At 34.8% G+C, this 21,966-nt stretch overlaps 1 protein-coding gene and 1 pseudogene across 2 annotated transcripts in view; one reads left to right on the forward strand and one right to left on the reverse strand.

Moving 5' to 3' along the window:
• LOC149576342 (O-fucosyltransferase 23-like) overlaps nucleotides 1–17,190 on the reverse strand; it is a 44,906-nt pseudogene extending 27,716 nt beyond the window's left edge.
• Nucleotides 16,184–21,966, forward strand: part of LOC149576343 (S-adenosyl-L-methionine-dependent methyltransferases superfamily protein) — a 169,294-nt gene continuing 163,511 nt past the window's right edge. The window contains exons 1-3 of one of the 2 annotated variants that reach the window (XM_089816917.1): nucleotides 16,184–16,321; nucleotides 17,154–17,341; nucleotides 17,425–17,518. In XM_089816917.1, coding sequence (XP_089673043.1) covers nucleotides 17,315–17,341; nucleotides 17,425–17,518 — 121 coding nt within the window. In that variant the 5' untranslated portion in view covers nucleotides 16,184–16,321; nucleotides 17,154–17,314. Of the gene's footprint in view, nucleotides 16,893–17,153; nucleotides 17,342–17,424; nucleotides 17,519–21,966 lie in introns of both variants that reach the window. The other variant, XM_089816920.1, reaches the window with a different exon arrangement.

A 21,966-nucleotide genomic window follows, 5' to 3' on the forward strand; every position in this document is an offset into this window, starting at 1 on the left:
TCTCCCTCTCTACACTCTCTCTCTCTCTCTCTCTCTCTCCCCCATTCTCCCACCCCCTACTCTCTCTCACTCTCTCTCCCATCTACTACTCTCTCTCTCTCTCTCTCTCTCTCTCTCTCCCTCCCACCCCCTACTCTCTCTCTCTCTCACACACACACACACTCCCATCCCCTCGCTCTCTCTCTCTCTCTCCATCTCTCTCTCTCTCTCTCTATCTTGCTCTCCCTCTCCCCTCTCCCACCACCTACTCTCTCTCATACACACTCCCATCTGCCCTCACTTTCTCACTCTCTCTTGCTCTCGCTTTCCCATCGCCTATTCTCTCTCTCACTCTCTCCCCCCCATCCCCTATTCTCTATCTCATTATCCCACCCCATACTCTCTCTCACTCTCTCTCTCTCTCTCATCCCCTACTCTCTCTCCCACCCCCTACTCTCTCTCTCCCATCTCCTACTCTCTCTCTCCCATCCCCTCTCTCTCTCCCTCTCCCTCTCCCACTCCCTCTCCCATTGCCTACTCTCTCTCTCACATCCCCTACTCTCTCTCTCTCCCCCATACCCTACTCTCTCCATCTCTCTCTCTCCTACCCCCTACTCTCTCTCCCTCTCTACTCTCTCTCCCATACCCTACTCGCACTCTCTCTCATCCCCTACTCTCTATCTGCCACCCCCTACTCTCTCTCACACACTCACTCTCTCCCATCCCTCTCTCTCTCTCTCATCCCCTACTCTCTCTCTCACATACAAAGTCATCCCCTTCTCTCTCCCATCTCGTACTCTCTCTCTCACACACAGACACACTCCCATCCCCTGCTCTCTCTCTCTCTCTTCGTCCCTCTGTCCCTCTTCCACCTTCTTCGATCCCCTACTCTCTCTCTCTCTCTCTCTCTCTCTCTCTATTTCTCCCTCCCTCTCTCCTTATCCCACCTCCTACTCTCTCCCCATCTTCTAATCTCTCTCATTCTCTACCCTCTCTGTCTCTCTCCTTCCCTCTCTATTGAAATTTAGGCTTTAAGAGTGTGTGCACACTAAAGCTCGTACACTCTATTATGGCCTAAATTTAAAAATGCTTTAAATAGTGTGCACACGTTATTTAAAGCTTTGGATTCTACCAAGCCTAAGGCTTAGTTTTGCCTTGGGGATCCAACCCAAAGGTTTGGAGTCTCTAAACTGGTCTGATACATGTTTTATTGCAAACATACAAAAAATGATTGATTTTTCTTGTGTGCTCTCCTTCAAGTTTCTTCGTGGTTGAGCATCGATAAAATCAGGTTACATGACATTGTAGGTCTTTGTGTTAGCTATATAACTATGTAATTTTATTTTTATTTGAACTATTTCAACCCATTCAACTATAGTTTCTTTTGAATGTATGTCCATTTTCTGTCAAAAACCAACGTGTACTAATTGGGTTGTAGGTTTTAGCTTGTTCATTGAATTTTGCAACAACTTAGTTTTTTAGAAACTAGACTCCATTCTACACACTTTGAAAAAAAGAAGTTTTGATTTTAGATTAGTTTTCAATCATTGCTAGGGGGAGCACATAGATATTTCACGTTTTTGGGATTTGTCCAATTAAAAAATTCATTAAAAAAATACACATTATAAAATTACCCTGAAAAATCTGGGATAAACTACATAGTGTTAGGTAACTTTTGACCAGAGCGATTAAAGAATTTTTTAAAAAAAAGTTAAAATTTTAGGGGGTTCACACTTTGTATTGTGTTATGTTTTTTCTCAATAAACAGTACCACTTTCTGTGGCCCCCTTTTTTGAGGACCTAAAACTAAACCATTTTGAAAAAAAATTAGTAGTTTAAAAACTAGATTCAAATTACCACTACTTTTGCTTTTGTCATATCTTAAAATTTTGAGCGTAACTATCTTCAAATTCTTGTTGAAGTTCAAAAATTGTTGATTTCAAAAAAAATGTGGCCATTTATACCCCCCTTTTGGCACCACAACTTGGTGCACTTACCCATATGTTAACTTTTTGGTATTATTTAAAAAAAAATATTTACATAAATATTTAAGATCCTGAATCCTTGTTTGTAGGGTTCTATTATGTAATAATGTTTTACCATCAACTTTTTAGATGGTGAAAAAATATTACACAGTAGTACCTAGAAACAATAATTTATATAATTTATTTAAGATCAATTAAACAAATAACTAATTAGTTTGATATAAAAGAAGATTGATTTTAAAATTACAACAAAAAAATGGTCAATTTATTTACTTATAATGAGTTGTATTGTTCAAAATTTTAGGAATCAATTTATTAATGTATTATAATTCTCATTTTGGATATGAGAAATTTTGATAATTCCACACCCTTCATTAGTTTTAGATTTTAATATTGATTATTTGGTATATAAGAAGGGTTTTTACATATCTCCATCAAAACTTATTGATGATATCTAAGTAAGTTTTTGTTATTGATCATTTTCACATTGGATTTTGTTGCATCATGCGACTCGTCCTTCTACATAGTTGAAATTTTATTTTTCCAAATTTTAGGCAAACTTTCTTTAAAAAGTGTTAATTATATTATTATTTTTCACCCTTAAAGTCTCACATGTATTTATCAACAACATTCGAAGTCACTTAGAATGATTAATTTCTAGTACAAAAAGTTTACAAAGAACTTAATTTCATTAGTATTTAATATATTGACAAAGAAGTTTGATTGGTATTAACAAATATCTTATTCAATTCTCCATAAATATTTATAAACAAAACTTGTAATAAATTTTTTTAGCTTAACTTATTAATTAACCAACAAAATAAAAATCATTACATCAATATTAAATTAACATTATAACTCAATAATCAATATCTTATCATATAAAATAATCGTCAAAATTAAATTTATTTCAAATACAATGAAAATATATGAAACAATGTAACTTATTATCAAAACTCATATGATATATCAACATTCTATATGTCAATATGATCACATTTATAATTAATGTTTGTTTAAAATCTATTTATCAAGATCAAATTTTAAAAAGCTTAATTTATTAAAAACCAATGTAAATAGCTTAATTTATAGAAAACCAATGTAAAATGTGTACTCCCCAATATTTTTCCCATCTACTTATACTCGTTGAAAAGTTGAATCATATCGGGAGTGTTTTACCTCATATTTTCTAAACTTAGATTCTCACATATACAAATATTGCTAAATTTAGATTGTAAAATAGGCTAATGTAATCCCAATTTCCAAACTTTGCAGCAAACATGTTTCCTCAATAAAAAAAGCTACCCACTTTGTGATAGCTATTTTAAGTTCTTCAACATCCAATATATCGTTAGCAATAAATCTCGTGTCAAAGGTTTGAACAAAAACAAAATTGAATTTAAGTTTCTTAGAATCCTACATTTCTTGGAATAGATATAGGATTCTACAATCAATCTATAGAATACAATTGTACTCTGTTACAAAAACTCCTCACAAAATTAACTCACATTTTGCTCTTATGTTGATTTATTCTTATCCTCAACACAACAAATTTTGAGCTTTTATTCAATTAGGAAAACCAATCAAGATACCAAGTTTCTTTCGCTTAGGTCAAATTTCAAGAATGTATCAATTTTGTTGATACCCAATTAAATGTCAAAACCAAATGAAACAATCGTAGATACCAACCCCATCTTCTTCACCTAGCTGAAGACAAACTTGATTACAAACAACAGGTTGCATTAAAAGACTAAAAGGAAGTTTGAAATCTTTGTTAAATCAAATTTTCCAACCTTGTGACAAATGATCCCATCTTCCAATAGTCAATAAGACACAATTACAAATCATGATATAGAGGTGGAAGGGACTGAATATATATGCATTGCAAATTAAAATAGGATTGACACATACACATGTATCTACTCAGTATAGGTAAAGCAATGAGAATATCCTTTTAGATTACAACTCGATGAATGCACAAGGGAATCCAAAATCATTCACTTTTAAATTAAAAAATTATATGTTATCCATAGCTAATAGCTTCTAGGATCAAATATGACAAGTTAGTCATCCATTTCTGAGGCCCTCCTCTAGGACCCTCTAAATTATAAGCATATGTTGTTGATCTCTAAGCATTGTTGTCTATTAATTTCCAACACTTAGTCATTTCCTAGGTAGTGTTGGTTGGTCATCACTATGGCCAAGCCATCCAAAGGAGGTTGGGCTACATGGACTTGTTTATATTTCACTACTTGTTGAACAAGTCAAAGGTTGTTGAGCACTCCAGAATATACTGAGTCACAATACATGCCGAGTGAAACATATGGAGACTGAGCGATGTAAAGTTAATTTATGTCCAGTGAGTTAGTACATGTCAAGCCTATAGAAGTTGAGGGATAACATGAGTGTTAGTTATGACTGAGCATTAAGACACTCAATTGTTGAGTAAACCAATTTTGGCATATGTGTTTGTAATGTCACAAACACTTATGCAAATCATTTGGCCAACTTCTATACAATATTTATGGATTATAGAGATAGTTAAGGAGCTAAATACACATTATTTTAGAGGACATCAATCCCAAGGAAGGTATAGTAACCAATCAAAAAATTATAAGGACTAAGCAACAAAAGAATGAATTTTGGATCCCAAGCGGAAAAAGAATGAATTCTAGATCGTTGATTATGATCTAGAATCTTCCATGATTGTTTATTTAAGAAGGGATCAAACCCTAAATCATTATGGAATGTGAAGAAAGATCATGAATGCACGAATAGGATAAGGACATAGCAAGGAAAGCTAAGTTTGATAGAGAGATCAAACAGAGCAACCTAGCAGTGAGGGGTCAAATAGAGAAAATCAGATAAGGAGATCAGATTTAGACATTGAAGAGATAATATCTATAATTAGCTTCATGAGAGAAAATTGAAGGATCACGTACTGAGACATTATAACTAGTATATCAGTGCAAATCTCTTAATAGAGTGGTTTTAACAAACCTAGTTAAATCTCCTAACAAAGTGCTTACCTTGTTGTAAGTTTAAATCCTTTAATCAAGGTACACTTAATATTCTTGTAATTCTTTTAACTAAGTAGACCCCTCACAAGGAAGATCATCATAAGTGATCGAAATTGTAGCCCCAATAGGTGAACTTTGTTGTTGTAGGAGTGAAGATTTATGGGTGTCATCCCCACCTCGATTTTACCTTCGCCTTGGAGGGTTTATGGGTTACCAAAATCTTTGTGTTATGTGTTTACATTTTCATGTTGATGGATGTCATGCATAGTTAGATTAATTTTAGTTGTATAGGTCATGATTATATGGTTTATGATCTAAGCTATGAGATGGATTATGAGTGAATGTAGTTAATCTATAATTTTGTTCAAATAGTGAATTTTTTTATAGATCCTAATTTACTCCCCCCCTCTTAGTATATTATTTCCCAATAAGACTTCCAACAATTGCTATCAGAGCTAAGTTCTCTTGAAATAATTCTAACAAATTGAGAGTACAGATCTTGGAGATGGAGGCTTACAAATTGGGAAAGATTATTTAGAATTAGATGATTGACATCCAGATCATACTATAGCAACTTGAAGCAGCAAAAGAGGAGTTAAGGAAATACTTAAAGAAAAGGAAAGATATGGACATTTAGTAGAATGATACACTTTATAAAGAAGTAGATACCAAAGGATTGCTTAACAATGGGAATTCCAATGGAAGTGATGCAACAATAGCAAATCCATTGGAGAAAAAATACATTTTGAGGGAAGAAGTTAGAGGATTTGAGAGAGAACATGAAATCCAATTAGTAAGACTGTGTGTAGTGACTAAACAAAAGAATAAAGATGAAGAGGATAAAGCCATGATTGAAGAAGACAAGAGACAAATTGCTGCCAGACTTGAAAAAAGGCCATATGATGTGTAGAAGCTTACAAACAATCAGTTGGATGTGATGAATCAATTGTTACTTACAAATCAAGAGCTGAACATAAAGGACATGAAGATTAAAAATTTGAAATCACAAAGTGACCAATTGAGGAATAAGTTAAGATATGAGAAAGAAATTCTAGAAAGATTGAAAAAACCCAATGAAGGTATAAGGTACTTTGAATAATTGATGAGATTGCCAAGGTCATCTAGTGATACTTTTGGTCTAGGACATATCAAGCACTCTTCATCTAATGAAGAAGGAGAGTCATCCAAGAGTGGAGAGAAAATAAATGTAAAACCTAAAGGTAAACCTATATGTCATTATTGTGGCAAAGTAGGACACACAACAAACATTTGCAAAAACAAGAATGGTAAGCAAAATCCTAAGCCTAAGTTTATTGGTAACTGCTTTAACTGCAAGAAGCAAGGATGCTAAGCACATGAGTGCAGGTTAAAAGCAAGTGATCTATCTACTACACCTAGATTTGAAGGACATTGCTACATTTTCCAGAAATATGGACATAGAGCTCAAGAATGTAGATCCAAAGAAAAATCCAATAGGACATCTAAGAAATAAATACATGCACCTAAGTAAGCTAACTATTACAATTAGGATTATAAGATATAGTATAGTTTTCATTAATGTGGAGAGTATGGTCACATTCCAAAAAAATGCATTAGAACAAATTTTAGAGGTAATTACAAGAAATGATAGAATGGAAGGTTAGTTTGCTTTAGTTGTCACCAGGTTGGACATGTCAATAAGAACTGCAGGACCTGAGCACAACACCAATAAATGAACACATCATAGGAAAAGGTAAGGTTGACATAGACCAAACAAAGAAGGAGATAAATCAAACCTAGAAAAATAAAGTAGAAGCTAGAGGTAGTGGATCAAGCGAAGCTAAGATCACCCAATCCAATGGATCAGGTGATCACACCACATCCAACTAAGAAAAAGAGGCATGTGAGGAACTATACACTTGAATGATATATTACACACTAGTTTCTAATAAGAAATGTGACTGAAAGTCCATATATGCATTAATAAAGATGCACTAGGACATATGTGAGGAAAGAATTGAGCAAAATGATTCAATGCAAAATCAATGTCGAGTATCAATATTATAGCCTATAGTGGCTGAATAATGTCATATGAGCAAAGCATTCATGATGATCGAGCTAAGTAATGGAAAGCAAACATTTGAAGGAAAGAAGTGCGATACAATGCTATGTGAAGGTTGAGACATTTGTAATGCACCTACTTTAGTATAATACATTTATAGCAGACCTAGTTTGACAAATTGAAGGTATATATCAAATTTTGATGTTCATTTTTATTTACCAAGCAATTTTAGTTCACACAGGCAATTCAAAGGTGATTAAAGGCAATTTTAGTGAAAGAATGAGTGAATCACAGTGTGTCATTGACAGGATTTGAAGAAGTAAGTAAGATTTAAAGTGTCAAGTAGATTTTGAAATTGTTGAAGTGAAATTGTTTAAATGTCCCTAGTTTCAAAATGGCATTCACTACATTTTTATCTAGAAAAGAGATGCTGAAGGAAAGCAATGCATAGATTGTGTGGAATGACCAATTTCCTCCACCCAAATTCATCGCATACCCTAACATTGCGATAACTAGAGATGCATCTAATGCCCTATCATCAATTTCACCTAGAATCTTAATAGTTCATGATGTTTGATCATGCTACATGTGCAAGGTTGCATAAATTAGAGATTATGAATTACGAGTTGCTTATGACAAGCTATGTGATAATGGAGTTTTGGAAGATGAAAATAAGATTGTTGTCAAGAAAGGGATTACTCGTGCCCTAACATTTCCTAAGGTGTTCAAAGTAGAATGAATAGAAATTGTACTAAGTTGAGTACACGACATGAAATTGTGGTTGAAAGGTGGACTAGTAAAGATCAACAAAGAAATTGTTCACCGAGTTACTAGTTATCCCACCTTGGACATAGCAAAGATGATGGAATTTGCAACAAAGAACATTATTGAGGATCAGACGAAGGTCAAGTGGAACGACCAAGGAATGTCCATTGATGGAATTAAAGATCTAGTTATTGACTTTGCAATACGTATAATTGCACACAAGCTATATCAGTCAAGCCAACTGAACATTGTTCTGTGCATTGCAGTGGACCTAGGTTACAAAATTGTAAATAAAGATCACATTTATGACCTAGCCGAGTTGCAACTACAACAATTATAAGAAAATCTTGGAGCAATTTGGAAGGTCAAGAATACTTTTTGCAAGTTTGGATCTTTGCTAGTTTGTATATTTTCTATGTACAAAATTCATTTCCTATAGTAGGCACAATTGTATGGGATAGGACAAGACGGAGCAGATCAATGTTTTCATTGAACAATTAGGTGAAATTATTGAGACAGTTATGTATAACTATTTTGACAAGTTTAAGGGTGAAATGAAGAATAGGATGAGTATCCCACAATTGGTGGTGGATCACTAGTATGAAGATATTTATTTGATGGTAGATACAAATTTCACATATGCATAGGTAGTGTTACCAAGGGTTGCATGGTTATGACCAATGCAATATGAAGTGAACATGGATGAAATCACTACAATAATTACTACATTGTTATCTAAAGAAATAAATAAGAACATCGAGCCCTTCAACAACTATGAGTCAGCCAGGATTAGAAGGCTTATGCAAACCAAAGTGCCCAAAATGGAGAAGAAATAGAAGAAGATGATAGCAAATCTTGAGGGAAATCTTGGAAAAGGACCACTTCATATAACATAGGGAAAAGGTGAAGATGAAGATTCTAATGATGAAGAAGAAGAAGATAAAGAATCAAAGGGTAAAAAGCTAGTTGTTGCGGAGCCCAAGGTAACCAAACAAAAGAAAATTGCAATTGTTGATCCTAAGGTAAAGGAGGATTTAAAGAAGAATGTAAAGAAGGGAGTTACACCTCTTGAACCTAAGGCAAAGATGAGGATATTAATAAGACCCAAGGAAGCTCAACCCCTAGCTGCTAAAAGAAAGAAAAGCCCAACAATGAGGAAACAAACAAAAGGGATCAGGCAAAGTCCACCAAAGAGGACAAGAAGAAAGCTAACTGTCACACCACATGAGGAGGAGGATGAAGAAGAGGAAATTGAGTCTGATGATTTGAGCAAGCTTGAAATTGTACCTAGATGACCTCCCATTACAATTGATCAGGTATGTAAAAATATTAGGAGCTCAACTAGCATAGTATGTTTCAAACATATTAAATACGATTCTTTAAATAAGGAAGATTAGGAAAAGGTTGAAAAGGCCATGATAGATATGATGGAAAAATTCAAATATACACCTAGAGAATTAAGAAAAAGGTATTCCTGAGGATTTGTATAATAAATTAGATGCAAAATGGAAGTGGGCATTATCCATTGAAAGACAAATAAGGGAGACTACACTAGCACAAATAATGCCTGATTTAGGGAAGATACAAATGTCTATTGCCCTAAGATATTTTGCCAAAAAATTTATGCCAAAAGTAAAGGCATATAAAATTTTGAAGAATAAGGAAGATGAAGTTGAGAAAGAAAGTATTTGGTTTGCTACTTCCATCGGTAGAAGAAGAAAATGAGGAAGAGGGAAGAGATGCTATAGAGTTAGTTAATCAAGAAGACGATGATGAGCTTGAGAGCCTAGAAGAACAAGTAGAGAAGTTAGTAGAGGGGAGTGAATAACAAGATGTTGTCACTATAGAGGATGTTCCTTATTCATTACCACATAATAAGAACATATAAACTGAGGAAAACTTGAAAAATGTTGAAACAAATGCCTCACACACCTCTCTCCCATGCACCAATCTAGTTTTGTTACAAATCCAAGAGTATCCACAGATTGATAATGCATGAACTACTACTACACAAGTTACATCAGTAACAATTGTTCTAGAACCAAGTGTCAAGCAATAGGGAAAGGCCATCATTGTGCTACCAAAGTCTACACATGCTATTGATAGCCATGTAGAAGAGATAGGTGAAGCAAATCAATATGCTCAAGATGCGATAGAGGGAGAAAAAAAGGTAGACACATCTAAGCTGACTGAGACTAAGAAGTCCAAGAAGCAAGAGGCTATCCAAGCTCTTATTTAGTTGTCAAGTGTTGTTCATATTGATGCATTAGTTATTACACCTATTCAACAAGTTACATCAACTCAACGAGAGAATACTTCCATTGAACAATGTACATCTGAACTGAGTACAAAGGTGAAACAATTGCAAATATCACTACCTAGTGACGACATCCCTCGGTTACAAATGATGGCACATAAGTTTAACATACTAGAGACTCCAGTAAGTTTAGATGAGTTTATCACATTGCCCAAGTATGATCTTGACAATATGATATTGGAGCAAATGCAAGATCTACAAGCTTTGTTGAGTCGTAAGACAAAGTAAAAACAACTAAGGAGGGAATTCAAGCAAAAGAAGGTACTCCATGATATTAAAGATTTTTTTGTAGATACTTTTGATATTCATAATGTGGATGTGCATAAACCAATTTTGGATTAGTTAGTGTATATAGTTGATAAAGTGAATAATGAGGATATATAGGCCAATGAGAAAATGATGCCATGATCTAAGTAAAAGTTTGAGCACAAAGTTTTGGAGAAAGTCTCAATAGAACTTGCAATTAGGCAAGTTGAGATTTATAGCTTTACAACTAGTTTGGAAGGGATTTTGACAATTATTCATTCATTGTATATAAAACTTTTTGATGTTGATTTCTTCACTATGGAGAATCAACACTCCATTGATCAAATACAAGTAGATTTGAAGGCTTGTGCTAATTCATTGAGCAAGAATGCAAGTTCAAGCTCTCATTCATATAAAAATTGACATATGGTCAAGGCAAATTAGCTGAGCTAATGGCTAAAGATAAAAACATTAGATATAAATTGATCTTAATAGAAAGCATGTTGCTACCTCATCTGGAGATTATACAGAACTAAGGAACTATCAACTGCACATGATTTAGTTAAGAGAGATCCTCATCTCTCAACTGTAGATATTTTAGTTGATCTAGCTGCCTAGCTAAAAATCCAGATTTAGGTCCAGGAATTAGCTAGATCGAGATGGAATCAAGGATTAGAGGTGATTATATCAAATCACAAATTTTTTTTGGACAAGTATCAACTGACCCCTACAAATCCCAAGCTATAGAGAGTCAAAAACAAGGGGAAAATAATTCATGACATCATTCATTGGGGAAATCATATCAAAATCAGAAAAAGGAAAATTAGGTGTATCAGCATCAGAGATCATAGGTATGTTGAGGCATGTACATATATTGTGCCTAGTAGAATCAAGTTTTTGAAAACCAAATCACAGTCTAAGGGGGAGTGCTAATTTTTTTTTTGATATTTTGGAATTTTAATGAATTACTAAGTTATGACAAAGTGTTTTTGCCACTAATGTCAAAGGGGGAGATTGTTGATCTCTAAGCCTTGTTGCATATTAGTGTCCAATACTTAGTCATTTCCTAGGCAACATTGGTCAGTCATCACTGTGATCGAGCCATCCAAAGGAGGCCAAGCTAAATGGACTTGTTTATATTTCACTGCATGTCAAACAAGTCAAAGGTTGTTGACCACCCCAGTATAGACCAAGTCACAAGACATTCTGAGTGAAACAAATGGAGACCGAGAGATGTAAAGTTAATTTATGCCAAGTGAGTTAGTATATGCCAAGCCAATAGAAGTCCAGGGACAACATGAATGTTAGTTATGATCAAGCATCAAGACATTCAATTGCTGAGTAAATCAGTTTTGGCATATGTGTTTGTAATGGAACAAACACTTATGTAAATCATTTTGGATGACTTGTATATGATATTTACGGATTTTAGAGACAACTAAGGAGCTAATTGCAAGTTTTTTTAGAGGACATCAATCCCAAGGAAGGTAGGGTAACCAATCAGAAAAATAGGACTAAGTGAAATTTTTTTTTTTTTGGATCATTGATTATGATCTAGAACCTTCCATGATTATCTATTTAAGAAGGGATCCAACCCTAAATCATTATGGAATGCGAAGGAAGATGGTGAATGCACAAAAAGGCTAAGGACAAAGCAAGTTTGACTAATTTTGATAGAGAGATCAAATAGAGCAACCTAGTAGTAATGGATAGAACATAGTAAATCAGATAAGGAGATCACTTTTAGACATTGAAGAGAGAAGATATGTAATCAACTTCATTAGAGAAAAAAAAAGGATCAGGTACTGAGACACTATAACCAATGTATCAGGGCAAATACCTTAATAGAGTGGTTTTGACAAACCTAGTTAAATCTCTTAACAAAGTGCTTAATTCATTGCAAGTTTAAATCCTTTAGTCAAGGTAGACTTAACAATCTTGTAATGCTTTTAACCGAGCAGACCACTCATAGGGTAGATCATCATAAGTGATCAAAGTTGTAGCCCTAACAGGCGAACTTTGTTGTTGCAGCAATGAATATTTGTGGGTGTCATCCCCACCCTAGTTTTACCTTCACCTTGGAGGGTTTATGGGTTACCAAAATCTTCGTGTTACATGTTTACATTTTCATGTTGATGGATGTCATGCATAGTTAGATTCATTTTAGTTTTACAGTTTATTATTATACGATATATGATCTAAGATATGAGATGGATTAAGAGTGAATGCAATTAATTTGTTAGTTTGTTCAAGTAGTGAAAAGTTTTATAGATCCTGATTCACCCCCCCTCTCAGTATCTTTCTTCCCCATAAGACTTCCAACATATGTATCTTTAGAGCCATTATTAACATTTTCCCTCTTTCTTCTTACTATTCTCTATAACACTACCAAACTAGAAAAAGTAGAAAAACTATTTCCAACAAAAATGCCAGCTTGCAGGCACATTTCATAATCAATGACAAACTTTATCAAATAAGGGTACTAACTTCTCCAAGCCTTTTCTTCTACTAGGAGAGAAAACTCTTGCTCCATCCCTCTAGCAAAGTCCTATCTTGTAAAAGATCATCCACCATGACCAAATAAACAACAAAGGGCTTCTCGAACCCAAGGATTTTTGAAACCCTAAGTCTAATCTCTTTCTTGCTGCTACAAATTCTTAAACTCTTTCCCTTTGATTTTCACCCTATTTTCTAGTTTCTTGTAGTGAATCATCCAATCCTTCTAAATTCTCATATGTACAACCACATATTTTGTCAAATTTTGAATCGTTTTGATCATTGCCACAACTCTTGAAGCTTCGGTTGACAATTCATCCACTAAATTGAGATATTATAAAATAGAAGCACAGTCATATATAGACCAGTGGTCATATTGCCAAAGATAAGGATGTTTTCCCTCTAACTTGATAACCTCATGTCAATCAATATTAGAGGTTTGAACACCTTCATCAAGATGAGCCAAATCTTTAGCAGTAGTCCACAGTGGGCCATTGCCCTTCCACACAACAAAAGCCTCCCGTAGTTTCAAATAATGAGCAATTTGAGCAAATCCTTGACAACAAGAATTGAAGTGTTTGGACTAAAATATTTTGTCAAAAGGAAATGGCTGGAGCAAATCTGGGTTCTTGCAAAACAAAGAAGTGGTAAGATTAGGAATGAGAAGTGTCCTATTCAATTTCCTTTCTATTAGAGCAACCCTGGCTAGGGTAATCTTCTGATTGTTCAACCCCCATAAAATCTATGACACCTCCACAAATTTATTGCTTCAAACATCTATTGTGATGTCCATTTCATCTTCTCCATTGAAAAAAATCAAACACCATTAAAGCTCCTGACATTTTACAGAATAACTTTGAAAAGCATCACCCAGAACAATATAACAAGGCATATGTAAACCACAAAATTTATCTGATAGGGTTTCATAAATGTTTTGATTTTGTTAATACTCAAACAAGTATTACTATTAAAATATACCAACATCCATGCTACCTCTTACTATTATTTCTTGCCTTGCTTGAGTCAGAAACCATTTATCGATAACAACCTTTTGATGTGAGAGAATGCCCGACAGGAGGCGACTCCAGAAGGAAAGCCTATCGGCTAATTAATTTACAAAGGTTCTTCACTAATAACTCACTCTCTCTCTCTCTCTCACACACACACACACACACAATAGTAGTATTAAGAATAGAATTGAATAGAAAATGAAAACAATTAGAATTATTAATATGAGAAATAACTGAATATGTTAAAATGACATAATTTTTGTTTACTATAAATTCGATACATTATGTAAGTGTATGTAAGAATTCATTAATTGTTATCAATTTGTATCGTGGATCTCGTATTACTAGTAAATAGTCTATAATAAGGTTCCAAAATGCAATAAAAATATGATAGAATATTCTATCATATTTTTCTGAATAAAATAGAACTAAAAAACAATGAATTTAATTTAAAGATATATAAGAAGTTTACACATACACAAACACACACACACAGATATATATATGTATGTATATGTATATATATATATATGTGTGTGTGTGTGTATGTGTGTGTGTGTGTGTGTATATATACACACACACACACACATACATATACATATATATAGACACATACATATATACATGTGTGTGTGTGTGTGTGTGTGTGTGTCTATATATATAGACACACACATAGATATATATACACATAGATATATGTGTGTATATACATATGTACATATCTATACAAGTAGATATATACATATATACATGTACACACACACACACACACACACACACACACACACACACACACACACATATGACATTGTTATGCTATTCTTTGTTTAAAGTTTGATTTGTGGTAGGTACACTCTCATTATATGTACGTGTGCGCGCACACACACACACAACAACCTTTCAACGTGAGAGAATGCTCGATTGAGGTGACTCTTAATTATTAATATGAGAAATAATTGAATATGTTAAAATGACATAATTTTCATTTACTAAAAATTAGATATATGTATGCAAGTGTATGTAAGAATTTATTAATTGTTATCAATTTGTATCGTGGATCTTTTATTACTAGTAAATAGTCTATAATAAGGTTCCAAAATGCAATAAAAATATGATAGAATATTCTATGATAATTTTTCTCAATAAAATGGAACTAAATTATAAACAATGAATTTAATTTAAAGATATATAAGAAGTTTACAAAATAAAAATATAGTATAATAAAAACTATATATGTGTGTGTGTGTGTGTGTGTGTGTGTGTGTGTGTGTCTATATATATACACACACATAGATATATATACATATATATGTGTGTGTGTATACATATATACATATATATATACAGGTATATATATACATATATACATGTATATAATGTATATATGTACACACACATATAACATTGTTATGACTATTCTTCATCTAAAGTTTGATTTGTGGTAGGTACACTTTTTCTATATATATATAAAATTTGGTATAAGTGAGTTATTGCATAGTAATTTAGAGACAGATGGAAAGTGGACAAAACTTGGTACATTTTTAAATGTTCATTTTATTGTGATTTTATAGGTTATATGAAGAATATAGTTAAACTTAACTTCAAATAGACACACACACACACACACACACACAAAAAGAAGAAGCAAACTCAACGTCAATTATATTAGTGAGAGTGTACCTAGCACAAATCAAACTTTAGATGAAGAATAGCCATAACATCATCTCGAATCAAGATAAACCCTAATAACTATATTGTTCATAAACCCTATAAAATCACAATAAAATCAACATTTAAAAATGTACGAACTTTTGTCTATTTTTCATCCATCTCTAAATTACTATGTGATAACTCACTTATACCAAATTACAAATATTTCTATTTTCAAACCAACTTCAATAGAGTTGTGCTTATGACAATTTCAAACTTGAAAAATAAAGGTTAGCCCTTCTAGATTAGCCATAACAAATATGATATTTCTAATAACTCATAACATTACAATAAAATCAACATTTAAAAATGTATCAATCTTCTTCTATTTTACACCCTTCCACTGAATTACTATTTCATAACTCATTCAATTTTATCAACTATACCTACTAGAAATCAAAATTTCAATAAAAATATCCATCACAACTATATTTTTCAAAACTCCATAAAATCACAAAATAACTTGACATTCAAAAATATATCAATTTTCATCTAATTTCCTTTCTACCAATAAATCACTATATCAGATCTCAATTATAATACTAAATTACAAATATTTCTATTACAATAAATAAAAACAAAATAATATGACATAATTAATAATGTGAAAAAAGCAAACCAATAGAACCCCCGAAAGCCAACGGCTGAAATTCTTAATTTGCCTTTCGTACGCAGGCACCATACGAAGGGAAACAAAAGAAAACCAGTATTTAAGAAGGCACTGCGAACAGCAGAGTGCCCCAAGCCTTTTTGTGAGTAGCATGATTTTTTGTTTGCTTTCTTTGCATTTGCAATCTCTTTGTTTTTTTTTGTCTAAAAAGACAGGATTCATGCGAAGTTATTAATTTTGAATTTCATAGCAGAGCTTTTAGTTGGCTACTGTTATGATTAAAGCTCTGCTATGTTGGGCCGAACTCTTCCATCATAATGCTCTGGACAGATTGAATCAAATCTTTCTTTGAAAAATAAACTTGGCAGAAATGTTTTTCTTACTTTCGAAAATAAGAATGTGTACTTCTGTTACCTCTGAAACCCTTTCTTTTTCTGCTGGTCGCTCGCAATGTATCCAATGCCTTCCCAAATGTTCCCTAGTGAGGAGTCGTTGAAGAGTCTGAACTGGGGACCTCGCGTTAATGGCTGAACTGCTAGCTGGGGCCAGTATTCTTGAATATACCATTTTAATCAGATTGTTCTTCTAGCAAGGTTTTCTGGAATTCAAGCTGATTTGGCTTTAGACGCTTTACATAAATAGTTTTGATTTGTTTCGCATGGACAACAAGGCAAGGAAACATCAATTACAGCCAATCCAGATATAGCATGAAAGTACGTTGTATTCTAAGATGCATAGTTTGTTTCGCTTTAAAATCTTCGGACAATATAATATTGTTCGACATGTTCAAATTTTAAATGAAACAGGGACAACTCACAGTGTCATGTGATATACGTTATTAGACAGAATATGCTTTATTAAGTTGTTGATTCCTTGAGAGAGGCACATATATTCGGGGTGTGTAGTAGTAATTCGACTGAACAATTTCATTAAAAATGCGATAACTACAATTGACAACTCACCTTCTGTGGCAGCTCTTTGCTCCAATCCCGGTAGCCAGTGCACTGCCATTGCCTTGGTTTTTGGAGGTGGAAAATTTGTACATGCATGTGATGTTTATGAAAATTGGATAATTCTTTAAAACAAATCAAAGAAACTAGCGTGGTGGCTCTGTAAGTCTTGGTGGCAACAACCCATGGGGAAAGCATCAAAGGATAAGAGGGTAGGTACTTTTTCCTATCCTTAAGTTTTATTTTCAAAATATTTTCTGTAGTTTTCTTCCTCTTATTTTTGAGGTTTGCACAGGATATCTATTATCGCAAAGCCAAGGAAGAAGGGTGGCGTGCACGCAGTGCCTTCAAGCTCCTCCAAATTGATGAAGAATTCAATATATTCGAAGGTATGTTTTCTTGGTCATAGCAAGTTCATATTTAATGTTACTAATCCATATACTGACCCAGATATTCTCTGGTCACCTATTCCATGTACTACAACTTGTTGATGTCAGTTTTGTACCACTACATAAGATATAGCGATTGAATACTTGATATGGAATATCAAACACTCAATCCCTCTCTTGAAAAGTAAATACTCATGAATACATGAGAAAAACTCCAATGTTCCTTACACCTGTGGATACTAACTTAGTTACATCAATGTGATTTGTTGGTTAATCACGTAGGCGGCTTTACGTTGTTCATTCAAGGATTGTTGGGTTCTTGTTGTGGTGGTGATGATGATGGTTTTGTATGAGTGCCAAATGATGTTGATGGTGATGGTAATGGTGATGGAGGGTGTGTGTTCGAATGACCAATGCCTTCCTAATCTTCTTCTTCAAAACTCCAACTACTCAACTACTTGCTATTCTACTCCTACTCCTATGAATGGAAATATTAGCAAATGGACAGGGATTGAATTTGATGAAAGCTTACCAGTGGCTCTACCTCCATAGATGCAATGATTCAAGGGAAAAAGACTATATTACCATGCAAGGCTTCCTAACAAGCCGCTAGGATGCTATTGACCTAGTTATAGATCCCTATCAAACATCCACTAATATCACCATGCAACTATCCATCTACTCTTACTCTTACTTAGCAACCTTGAAATAAAATCTACTTTAGTAACTTTAATGAAATCTAATTTTAACTATTGGAAATAGAAACCATGCAATAACACCAAATGTTCTTGATCACCATGCAAGTCACAACAATGATAAAGAGAAGTGATTTTGGTATTATCTTAGCAACAATTTTCTTCAACCCTTTACAAATGAGAGCCAATGGCCTTATATAGAGGCCAAAATTACAACCAACAGTAGAGATTAAGAGGCAAAATCAATGATCCAGATTGAATCCTAGAAACCCTAATTAGGGTTGCCACTGCATCGGCCAATGAGAAAATGCCACCTCATCAATGGACCAATGAAAAAAAAGGAAAAGTGGCAATCAATGAGAAGGTACCAAAATGGTAGCCAATCAGAATCAGACACCTATCCTACCCAAGAAGAAGGAGAAATTGCCATTTGGGCTTACATCAAATGATCTTCTAATATAAATCTACCCTTTTCTTTCATCTTTTTAGCCAAGGCAATGAACTTGGCTAGCTTGTCGTTGACTTCCTTCATGGGAGGGTAAAGCATGTGCTTCATCTTGAGCTCAGTTGAATTCATCATGTTGTTTGCTGCTTGCAATGTCTTCTCATGATCCTTCTCATATTCTTTCGCATATCCGATAAAGGCATTGAGGGAGGCAAGGGTGCCCAAATGTTTCTTCTTGATGACAACCTTCCCCAACTCATCAAATCTCGATCCAAATTCTGTCTCATTGACGTTCTCCTCTTTGATATCTTCAAAATCAAGTGCAACCCCAACATCGCTCATCATGGTTGAAATGGAAGTGTCAACGCCTGGGTTGTGCTGTGCAATCTCATTCCGTATTTCCTCAAGTATCCTTAATTTGATGGTCAAGGCAACAAACCAAGACTCCATCGTACTCATTCCTCCTTCATCTACCAACTTGGTTTTCTGCAAATATTTCTTCGGTAGCTCGATAAATGCCTGTAGCCTGGGAATGGCTAAGTCCTTGACTGGAAGGAAATCCTTCCACTCCCCTTCAAATGTTCTGAATTTATCTCTAATAGCCACTAATGACTTGAATGTCGAGATAAAGGAAGGCAAGAAATTTCACCCATCTTGGATTGTAGCATGGATCCAATCCTTAACTTCACACAACTGAGCTGATATCTCTTCTATGTTGCTCCCACTGTCTTGAAGAAGGGTTGCCTGGTGCAGCTGTTGGATAGGCTGGCAATCTCTCCAATACTTGTTCTTGGCCTCAACCTTTCTCTGATTGAAACCATGCCCAGTGTCATTTGATTTCCAAAATCCATTAGCAATATCAGAGTTTTTCTAGAATTTGATTGTGTATATATTTTTTTAGCATCAACGTTTCGGATTAAACACAGTGATCCATCATCAGGATGAAGAGCAAGAGAATAGAAAATGATGGATCACTGTGTGTGATCCGAAATGTTGATGCTAAAAAAAATATAGACACAATCAAATTCTAGAAAAACTCTAATATTGAAACCATGCCTTCCTGGATCTCCTCACATTCCATGTCATTTGTGATTCTTTCCAAGTTATGCTCAACTATATCGTATTCCTGAGCTACAATCTCATCCAATGCTTTGCTAATCGTTGGTACAACAATCTAAATTTTTCGGTGACTATCATCATCACTCTTGATTACCTTTGCCACCGTTTTTGCTATTTGCTTCTGCTTCTTGGTATCACCCTTTTCCACTAAACCTTCGATGTCTTCAACTGTTTAGGCAGTTACCATCTCGCCTCTTGGCATAAGCATTTGCCTTAACCATAGTGGTGCTGTACATCTCCCTAAATCTGGATTCGGTTCGACTCGCAAAGCATCACCAATGGCTTTGGGCGCTCAGCTTATTTCCTCAATTTCAATTGGCCTGTCCTCTTTTTCACTAGTGATTGTCATATCATCTTCATATTGGTTCTCCGAGAGAGGAGAGTACTCAGTACTGTTGCTATAACCGCTTGATTATGAATCAGAGCTCACCTCTACCGCGACCCCTTGTCCACTTGTATTATCCTCTTGGGTTCTAGCCTCGATTATGCTCTCCCTTGACGGTGCTGCGTTCTATATCTTTGTTGGAGGTTCTTGATGTTCTTTACTTTTCTCAACCTCCAGATTTCTCTTCTTGCTCTTAACTATTCTTTGTTGTTGGCTACTGCCTTCACCTTTTTGTCCGATTGACTCTGCTGGACCTTCCCTTGGTTTCATTTTCTCACAAGGCGCACCTTTCGACTTTGTAATTGCCTTAACTTCTCATTGTACAATTTTTCAGTGTGTAGATCAATTGTCCTTGTAACTGCCTCTAAGGAAGGATACTGATGATCATCCCAATCCACTGGACTCAACTCCGTTCCATCAATTGTATCATAATCTTCTCTTAGCACATTTTTATCATCTTCCAATTAATTGGGAATATCAAGGGTTTTTCATCTAATTGCCCTCATCATGCCCACTGACAATCTTTAGAAAGCTAGCTTTCTCACATGAAAGTCATCCTGTGCATTGGCCCAAAAATTTTCTATAGTAGGAACATGTTTAAATGTATTTCCATGAGATGCCTTGATAAGACCATGAGGACCGAATCCTTGCCTTGCTCTATACCATCCTAGATGATACCATTCCAACTCTTTCTTTGCAGCTGCAAAGGCGACAGGGTTGGGGTAAGTATCATTGCCTATTCCGAATGAGAAGGTAATCCTTGTCTCACCCTTAAGTTTCATCATTTTGTCATAATGCTCAAGTTGCCTAGCCAACTTCATCAAAACTATCTTGTTGGATGGGTACCTTGGAAGTCTCTTGGGAAAAACTATACTTCCTGCTACTCTAATGTATGTGAATTGTGGAAATTGGACGAACCAACTCCCATACTTCTTAAGTTTTACTTCTGCTTCCGATGAGAGCCTCTTAGCAGGTGTCCCTTGTAATATCCTTACTGTCTTCATGGCAAAGGCGTCACAAAACATCTTATAATCTTTGGTGTTGTGCAAATGAAGCTGTGGATAGCACTCATGCACCAAACATTACCCAAACCATTGCCAATCACTCCTAAGGACTTAACTCTAGGATTTTCATATAGTCTCGCAATTAGATAGAAAAGATAGGACCCTATATAGAATTGCATTTGATTTTACTATGTCCTAAGTTGCAATTCTAAATTTTCACTTATAATTCCAGCCCAATCAAACTTTCTCTTTCCATTTTCAATTTCATCAATAAAGTAATACATCTAGTTCTCAAATTGCATACCTTGAGCTACGCCCATGGTTTGACTAAGAAGCACAATAAGATTGCCGTACTCTGATTTGAAATCTGACATGGTGAGCCTTGATGATCTGGTAACTCCTTGCCTTCGTGTAACCAATTTTGCTTTAAATGAATGAAATAAGCCTCTTGATTATCCTGAAATAACTTAGCTACCTGATCCATCATCACCACTGTCATGCCCTTATACTAGGGGATATTAAATGCTTCTTCAACCACTTGTCCGTCGATGTGGGCTAACACTATGTTCCCTTTATAGAAAATGATGGACTTGGTAACAATATCAAACCGGGATGCACATTCCATTACCAATTCTGGACAAGGCATGGTAGGCGTGAAGGCCGCCGCGTGTACAATTCTGCTCTTGTAGAGCTTCTTTGCCATGGGGGATTGCCCTTCCTTCAATCTGTCTTTCAATTGTGCCATGTTTACTGTGCCGATATTGGTATCACTTATTCGCCTCACTTTGAGAAGAAGGTGG

The sequence above is a fragment of the Cupressus sempervirens genome, chromosome 1 (assembly GCF_028749045.1).
Source record: "Cupressus sempervirens isolate cs-2001-9-10 chromosome 1, ASM2874904v1, whole genome shotgun sequence".
Classification (NCBI taxonomy): Eukaryota; Viridiplantae; Streptophyta; class Pinopsida; order Cupressales; family Cupressaceae; genus Cupressus; species Cupressus sempervirens.